Here is an 8,788-nt window from a genome sequence, read left to right as displayed (position 1 = left end):
CGAATTAAGTTGGGTGGCGTCATTACTGCATAACCGCCGCTCACTTACTAAGCGAGATCCAGCAAACGTGTCCCGTATCTGTACGTCTGTCAGTGACTCCAGGATGATCTGAACGTTTAACACTGCATCATGAATCTCATGAGACAACGCCACGGCCATTCGGCGAAAGGAATGCCATTTCATTCCATTCAGACATGCTCTGCTTTTTTGAAAGATGCTAACTGCAAATGAGCCGACGCCGTACTTGTTTACATTATATTGATGACAGATGATGCATACAAACTCATAGGACCATGATGCCGGCGTGCAGAGAACCAACGATCCCTGCTGCTGCCTGCATGCTTCGGAGATGAACACTTCCCACCAGAGGCGGCGCCAGCTGGGCACAGCTTGCCAAGCTGTCACACGAGTATGCCATGCCCTGAACCAGCGTCCAGTCCGGCAAACAACCACCTCGACTACTGTCGCTATTGAGCACCCTGAGCACGTGACCCGGCACGGTGGCGATGCCGGGGCCAGCCGGCACGTCGAGGTGCACTCGGCTTCGGGGACTGTTTCATCAGCGAGATCCCACCGCGCGGTGACCGCGCCGTGCCGCCAGGTCACCTGGTCTCCGCAGGCGGCGCTGACCCCGGAGGCAGCGATGGCGATCGTGACACCAGGGTGACCGGAGGTCATCACACAGGCCGCCGTTACCGACGCCAGTCCGCCGCGTCTCACCGGCGGCGGGCCGCAGCGTAGCCCCGCCTCAGTGGCCATCGCCGCGCCCTCACAGCCCCGTCTCAGCTGGCAGGCCGGTCATCACTCGCACCCTCGCAGCTCCGCCGCAGTCACCGACCCAGCTCACGGCGTACGCCACGCCGGCCTCGGCGCGCGCGCCCGCGTCCGGAGAACAGCGGACGCTCAGGACTTGCAGTCCTCGTGGTAGGGCTGCAGCGACTTGAAGTCGCGCCACGTGGGCGGCATGGCGTTCTGCAGGCGGCTGCCGCACTTGACGCAAGGCGCCGAGAATAGGTTCACGTAGCTGTGGATCCAGGTCAAGTACGAACGCGCTGAGAACTCGGGGTGCAGCGGGCCGTAGTAGTGCACCATGGCGGCCTGCGCGTTCTCAGACACCTTGCGGAAGACGTGGTAGTCGGAGGGCGTCCAGAGGTCGACGCGGCCGTCCTCGGTGGACATGGGCTCGTCGTAGCCGCGGATCATCACCCACTCGATGAGCAGGCCTTTGAAGGTGATGACGGCCTGCAGGACGCGGTCGAGCGTGACCTGCACGACGGCCGAGTTGGCACCGCAAGGCCGGCTGATCAGCAGCCCCATGTCCATGAAGCTCCGCCCGATCGTGTTCAAGATGGCGTCCACGTGCTGCTGCGGCTGGCAGTGGCTCGTCTGCATCTGTAGCCGCCGCTTCTTCACCACCAGGTTCTGCGAGCGCTTGACGCCGTTCTGCGACCACACGGGGCTGGCAAACGAGGCATAGTCCCGCACCTTCTCCGTCCACTTGTAGCTGTCGAGCAGATGGCCATACAGCAGCTGCATGTCCTGCGTCGGGTCATGACTCAGCTGGCCCGTGTTGCCCAACTGAAAAGTGTTGGGTGGCATAGACAGCACATTAACACCCTCCTCCACGTCATGCAGCTTGCGGGTCACCACGTTCAGTGTCTCCTTCAGGCCGACCACGTACTGCTTGCGTTGGGCGTCGTCATCGCATGGTTCAGCATTGCCCTCAGCCAGGTAGCGGAAAACATCGCATACGCTGGTGCGCAGTTGCTGCACGCAGCCCAGTGCCTTGGACAGTGACTCAATTGTCTTCTCCGCCATGGTGGTGCCACCTGAACCAGCAGAAAGCCAATGGTGATTTATGTACATCTGGATACATGCTCAGAATGGTGCCTGATGAAAAAACAGGACTGCAGACATGTGGAAAATGCTGCTGTCATATCAGGCTTCTGTTGCTGCTACATCAATAACCAATTGGAAAAATTAGGATGTCATCAAAGGCTTAACCCAAGTAACCCCATATATTGGAGGGGTACACAGTACATGAAGGGGACACAGGGACACATGGTACAAAGGGATATAAGGTACAGGAGGTACAAAGGGGTACGTGTGATGGCGAAGAAGGGAGGGGTAATTGGATAGAGTGTAACAGAACCACAGCAAGAGAGAAAGAATGTGGGAGGTTTTAGACCTCTCAACATAATGCGTCAGAAACATGTTAAAACTTAAGAAGCAAATAAATTAGATCAAGCCAAATGTTCCTTGCTTTCTGATATTACAAGGAATATGGCACCATTTGTTCTGCATCCCTAGCCCAATCAGGGGTTACATATATTACTCTCCAGAAATGTAATGCCCAACATAGAACAAACAGGGTTTGGGGAGATTTGCCACAGCTTAAACAATGCATAACCATAAACCACAGGGAAGAGGGTGTTGAAAATGACCAAAATGTATATTGTCATTTAGGGCTATCCTCAGAGCTGCATGGAATCCACAGCCTTTGTTTCCACAGCAATTTTTAACATGGTCAGCACTGCAGTGTGGAGGATTTCTACTGTGTCTTCAAGGATGTATGCCCCTTGAAGCATTCAGAACCATACACTACCTATGATCATAAAAGGTTGGATAAGTGGACACAAATTGAGCACCTGACACAAAAAGAACGACCTTCAGCTTCTGGTTTTCGGCACTACCAAATTATTGTAAATTCAATATTTCTAACAAAAAAACATCTTAAACAAAATTTTGACTTAGCACACTAGGCATCGTCAACATTTCAGGCTCGCTTTGAAAAACCCATTGCACATCATGTGAACTGTTAAAGACATGAAACACCACAAGTTTTCATAAAGTAGGGACGTAAAAGAGACATCTCATGATCCTACCTCCAAAATCAAATAACTAGGACCACAACGACTGGGGCCGGTCTGTGATGTACCGATCGCTCGATACCGGCGCATCAAGGCCATCCCGACGGATCAAAGACCCTAAAATGCGGCCACGGTCACAGTTACGCACCAATATGGTCACAAGTGCGGTCGAAGTCTTACTTAGCGTTATATGCAATATCTACAGCCAACAAAACGCAAAAAATCGATATAAAAGTATAATTTGGACAGTAAAGGTAGATATGCGCGCGAATGACGTTTACGTTGGCCAGTTTCGAGTCGACCGAGCGAGAGAGGCGGCATTACAAGCTATTTCAAGTTCAGGCAGCCATTATTGGAATTTATCATACATCGTTCCGCTATCGTTCATTCCTGCCACTGGCTGTCCTATTTGGGTTTTCAGAAACCCGACCGGAAGGAGATTAAAGCACATTAGTAGATAAACATATATTGCCATGCACGAAGTCTGCTGAAAAGAGAGGTAGCACGCCGGCATGAAAGGCAAAATGTTGGGCTCTCAATGCGCGCGAATAAAACCAAACGCCTAGGCAGTATCATTGGCAATGGGAAAATACAAAGACCGACCGCCCATCAACAGTCACATTTTATTCTGGCACGTTCAGAATGAAAGGCATAAGTCCTCACATGTCAGAAGAGGCGTGGAGTCTCAGCAACGCATGCAGCACTGGCCCTCGCCAGTCCTTTCGAGAGGAAGTGACTCGATTCCTACAACCAAGCCCTCTACACTACGCCGAAAAGTGATCGGCAATGGTCCTACGCTGACGCAGCCGGCCCGACGCTGGCGGGTAATTGTTCGCCAGGCGTGAGTGGCGCAGTTGCCACGCTGTAGGAACATAGTGTATGCATGGGTGTAAGAACAGGGGGCGGGGGGGGGGGGCAGGGAGGCCATGACTCCCCACTTTTTAAGGTGGAGGGGTCAGCAGTGATAGCTGCCCCCCCCCCCCCACTTTTCAGATTAAGATTGCGTTTAGCTTGCTTTTGCACCACATTAAATATACATGACGGTTTGCTTAGTTCACCAGCCATCTCCCTCGAGATGGGTAATCTTCTTCGTTCGTGGCCATTGCTTAGTGTCACAACCACTGCCGAAAGCCGCGCGGCCTACGCAGACTGCAGCGTCGGGAGCTGAGGCTGTTATTGTTGTGGCTTGCGAGCGCGCATGTTCAAAATCATATTACATAGTTTTTTATCAGTAATCAATTGTGCCTGAACCTTGAACATTTTAAGACGAACATTGATTAGCATTGTTGATACAAATTTAGGATCCATTTCGGCTACAAATTACATTCAGGGAGTCCTCAATATCTCTGAAGAAAACAGAAAAACACGAAACTGTAGTATACGTGACAAATATTGAACCACCTCCGGCAATCAAGCATGCTGTTGCGCCAATGCGGGTTTCCATGCTGATCCAGGGTCAACTTTGCTGTTCAGAAGACACCCCATGCCAGGTAGAGGAACAATATGCTACGATATATACTTCTAATGACCTCCGGAAAGACCAGGAGAGTCCGCCCCATGTCGCCAGAATGACAGCCAGAGGGCATTTCGCGATGGGACGAAGTGGCCCTGCAGCCCTTGACCGGAACCGATAATGTGCACCTGGTGTTCTACTAAAAGGCCCCCCCCCCCCTGCCCGGAAGGAAATAAGGATTCTCATTATTGTTTGGTAGAGTAGGATTCTCATTATTGTTCAACAGAGTGGGTCGAAGTGAATTCTACAAAATGAACAATGTACACCATGTTTGCCTGAGAATGTTTATTTTTTCAGAATACATTACTGGAAAAAAATACATCAAAAGGTCTGAACATGACCGCCTGCAACCTCGAGAGCAAGGACAGCGATGGCCTCGGTTGCAGCTTCCGAAAAACCGTACGATGTCGGCCACTGCAAGTGTCACCAGACGGCGGGCGCCGCGGTAATCTGTCTCCTAGACAGATCATTAGTTACTGAAGCACGATAAATAGAGATCCTACCTTTACTCTTCCTGTTCCAACACCAGATTTCAGTACCAGTTCGCGGTGCTTTAAGGGCCAATCCGTTTTTATCATCAGTCTGAAAATCGCACACGTGAAATATGCGTCCAAACTGCCCTCTGCATGTAAGATTTCATACCGTGAGGCGTCCAAAGGTTCCTCTTTCTGAAGCGTCATCATTTGCATCCACTCGTTGGCCACAGCTCAGTATAAGCTGATGGGCCAACGCTGCGCAGCCTAGTAGACTACAACGCCTGGCCTCCCGGTTTTCGTCGCTAAGATTGGCGAGCGAGCGCGTAAAAAAATCGCGTCACATAACTTGCATCGCTAATCGGTTCTGACTGAATGTTAAACATTCCCAGGAAAACATGACATGGTACTGTTAATACACATTGCTGACCACTCGATCTACAACCAAATTTTCATCTCTAAATTTTGATCAAACGAATCGATTTACATTCTACCTTCGCGATCCCCTTAAAGACTGTAGAACCCAGCTAAACGATTCTGACAAAGGTTCTGAATTCTGTTGGGTTATGAAAAGACCACTAAATGATGGTAAATTGAGAGCACCAGTGATTTATTCCATGCGGTCGTTCAACGCATGCTTTCTGCAGTATATTGACTTCAAAATACAAACAGAATTGATCTCGCGGTAGCTTCTGGTTTCTTTTCTAGTGCAAGATTAAAATAGCAATGAAGCGATGAAAACCGTACCCCATGTTAACCAGTAAGCTATATACGGGAATTTTGGGGGGTCACCATAAGAGGGCTTTTGTCAACCCTGTGCTCCTCCTTAGCAAGGCTCTGGCTACGCCCCTGCTTACACACAAAAGCAGACCAAGTCATCTACGTTGAATGATGGTCAGTTTATAAATGTTCGTTTGGCCCATTCATACCTAAGAAAGGCAGCTTCTCGGAGGCTTTTCTCTGGGATGGTGTGGTGTAAGGGAAGATTATTCGAAAAAGATACTATTGCAGGTGTCCAACATTACCAGGTGTTTCACACACCAAGTAATAGCAATGCTGATCCAGAAATATGCAACAAAGCAGCCATGCGACCAGTTCACAATCAGTCATGCGGAAGACAGCCGAGCCTGGGCAGCGGCCGCCGACGTCGGACGGGGGCAGGGCTCAGATAAGGAATACAAGCGCTTGCGCGTTTGCTTTGCTGCGCACGATAAGGAAAAGTTAGAACTGTTAATTGTGTATGTTTTGCAGCAGTTTAAGTCGCGGTTCTAGGTGCCCTGGTTGCCGAGATATGGAGCGAAGCGTGAAAGAATCGGCCGCGGGACGCACGCGGTGCCGGCGACCTCTGGCGGCCGCCGGCGGGAGAGAGCGCATTCTGTTTGCCCTCCCTGCAACACAGGCACACATATTCCATGAGATCAGCGATTGATCGCGGGACGTGCCGGTGATTTTTGCCCCTTCCATGAACTGTTCACCTTTGAATGATGGCAGTACGCATTACCGTTGTATTAAACGGCATTGTATAGTACCGAAGAGTGAAAAACGGTCGGTACCGGCAAAATCAGCTTTCCTGGCTCTCACACTCATGCCACAATCTATACCACGTCATTGTCCGCTCGATTCCCCATCAATGCATGCTACTCACGAGGGCGTCCGTGGCCTGGATGCAGAGATGTGACACCAAATGTGTAAAACTGGGGAAAGAAGGAAATGTGTGAACACACTAAAAAAACGCGTCGGTGTGGACGGTGTGGATCGCGCGCGGAACGCCAACCGCCTCGTCGCTGGCCGGCAGGAGGCGTGGCAGCAACGCGCCGCGCGCCAGGCAGCGCTACACCGCGCCAGAGGCACGTTTGTGGTGCCGTCCAAGCTTCACCTGGGCCAGATGGAGGTCGTCTGCACCAACTGAGGCGTGCTGCGCCCGCGACAGCAGTCGCTCGGCGGCTGCGGCAACGACGACAAGGCGGCTCCGCCGTTCCACCCGCGGCGCCTCCAGCCCTGTGCCAGCTGTTTGACCCTGAGCTGCCAAATATTAGGCGCCGGCATCCGGCAATTTGTCCTGCAATTTGAAGCGCAACGGTACATTGTACAAATTCACGATGAGACTGAAAGTATAGTCGCGTCAGTTGTAAATTTTGGGAGACAAAAGCCACGCCTGTGCGCGCACGGCGAACGCAACGCACAGCGCGCCGCCCGCCGCTATGCCTCATCCGAAGACCGCTCCCGCGACACCCACCCACCGCTCAGTGTCGGACAAACTGAAAAAACGCCTGAATGCTCGTTCTTTAATATGAAGCGTGGCTAAATTAAAAACGTCGAAAGCCCGCCGCGCGAACGACCACCAACCTTTAACGCTTCAACCCTTAACGGCGTACGCGGGGAGTCGGGGCGGCAACTTGCCGCCGTCGCGGCGAAAATGCCGTCAAGCAGCCTCTTAGTCTAGGCCCATTTGCAAGCGACATTTTTTAAAATGGGGTAAAAGAAGTGCATAAGGGAAAGGACAAATCGACCGACACGTTGATATAGTTTTCAACGCTAGATCACGCATAGTTTTGACGGCAGCGGCTTGTCTTCACCTTCGGTTTTGAAAACTCGGCCGTTGTAACTTGTAGTGCAATTTGCAGCGCAACGGTGCGTTGCACAAACGCGCAAAGCGCGCTGAAAATGTAACCGCTTCAATTGAAAATGTCGGGAAAGAAACTTCAGAGCTCTACCTTCTTTCCGTGCCGAAATATATTGGTAACGTAAAACCACGTCAAAAACTGGCGGTCGCAATTTGTCAACACGTGTACAGGTGCCACGTGTTACGCGACTCAAAGAACTCACCTGATTACAATGGCCCATTCCATGCGCTATCCGACTGTGCTTGTTTCACGTCGCTGCAACCCTTGGTTACCGAGATACGGCTCCTGGAGGCGAGGCGTGTCGGTCCGTCGGCCGGTCGTCTTACTGAAACTGGTGTCGCCCATTATATTCCTGTGGGATTATTGCGTTGTTTTCGGCACGCGATCATTTCTTCGAAATACGAAAATTTGACGCGACTCTGTCAAGCGCAGCCGGCACATCTCGGTCGTGTGCTAATTTCATGTAAAAACTCATGACCGTTAAGCCTGCAGGTCTTCCGACGGACACACCCACACCTACACCCACACCCACACCCCACACCCACACCCACACCCACACCCACATACCCACACCCATACCCCCTCCCCCACACCCCCATCCCCACACACGCACACACACACACACACACACACACACACACACACACACACACACACACACACACACACACACACACACACACACACACACACACACACACACACACACACACACACACACACACACACACACACGCACACACACACACACACTGTTCCTTAAGTAATATAGTGATGATGATGATGATGATACGACAGAACGCCCTTCATTTTGCGCCTTGGTTGTTGAAGGAGTATCTCCAGTTTTAGTTTCAAGCTTCCAAATTTGTCTCCGCCTTAAATGCTGCGACAAGCCTAATCTCTTGAAAAGCTGCCAGCGAAATGAAGGCGTATGAAAAACCTGTCGCACTGTGAACCATCCATTCATATTCAAAATTCTTACCAGCCTGTGTCCAGGCCGTATTTTGGCATTTACCCTGTGAAGGCAGACGCCTGCTCAATAACCCAAAATGCCTACCCACTCGTAGAATATCGCGTCCCCAAGAAAGAAAATGTAAATGAATGAATAATTTTGGGAACCTGGATAGTCTTGTTTGCCGAAGAACACAGGCGAGTCCAATAGGCAAGATTACGCACCAGTGAAAAACTGCTCAAGATGCATATCTGGCATAACAGTCATGACAGTTGAATGAAGAGCGATAACACCCTCCATCTCCACCCCTCCCCCTGGTCATCGGGCTTGCTTTCCAAAAAATGCCCCTGAAACAC

At 51.2% G+C, this 8,788-nt stretch overlaps 1 protein-coding gene across 1 annotated transcript; it reads right to left on the bottom strand.

The window, feature by feature from the left end:
• Positions 1-243: 243 nt before the first annotated feature.
• On the bottom strand, positions 244-2,965 carry LOC119110265 (mediator of RNA polymerase II transcription subunit 27). Its single transcript, XM_037234029.1, has 2 exons — positions 2,886-2,965; positions 244-1,829 (listed from the first exon to the last, which is right to left on the bottom strand). Exon 2 carries the CDS (start codon positions 1,816-1,818, stop codon positions 904-906), a length of 915 nt encoding a protein of 304 aa, XP_037089924.1. The 5' UTR covers positions 1,819-1,829; positions 2,886-2,965; the 3' UTR covers positions 244-903.
• Positions 2,966-8,788: the final 5,823 nt, after the last annotated feature.

Source organism: Pollicipes pollicipes, unplaced genomic scaffold, assembly GCF_011947565.3.
Source record: "Pollicipes pollicipes isolate AB1234 unplaced genomic scaffold, Ppol_2.1 Scaffold_2555;HRSCAF=2994_pilon_pilon_pilon, whole genome shotgun sequence".
Taxonomy (NCBI): domain Eukaryota; kingdom Metazoa; phylum Arthropoda; class Thecostraca; order Pollicipedomorpha; family Pollicipedidae; genus Pollicipes; species Pollicipes pollicipes.
Note: the sequence above shows the minus strand (reverse complement) of the source record. Positions and strands in the feature narration are given on the sequence as shown.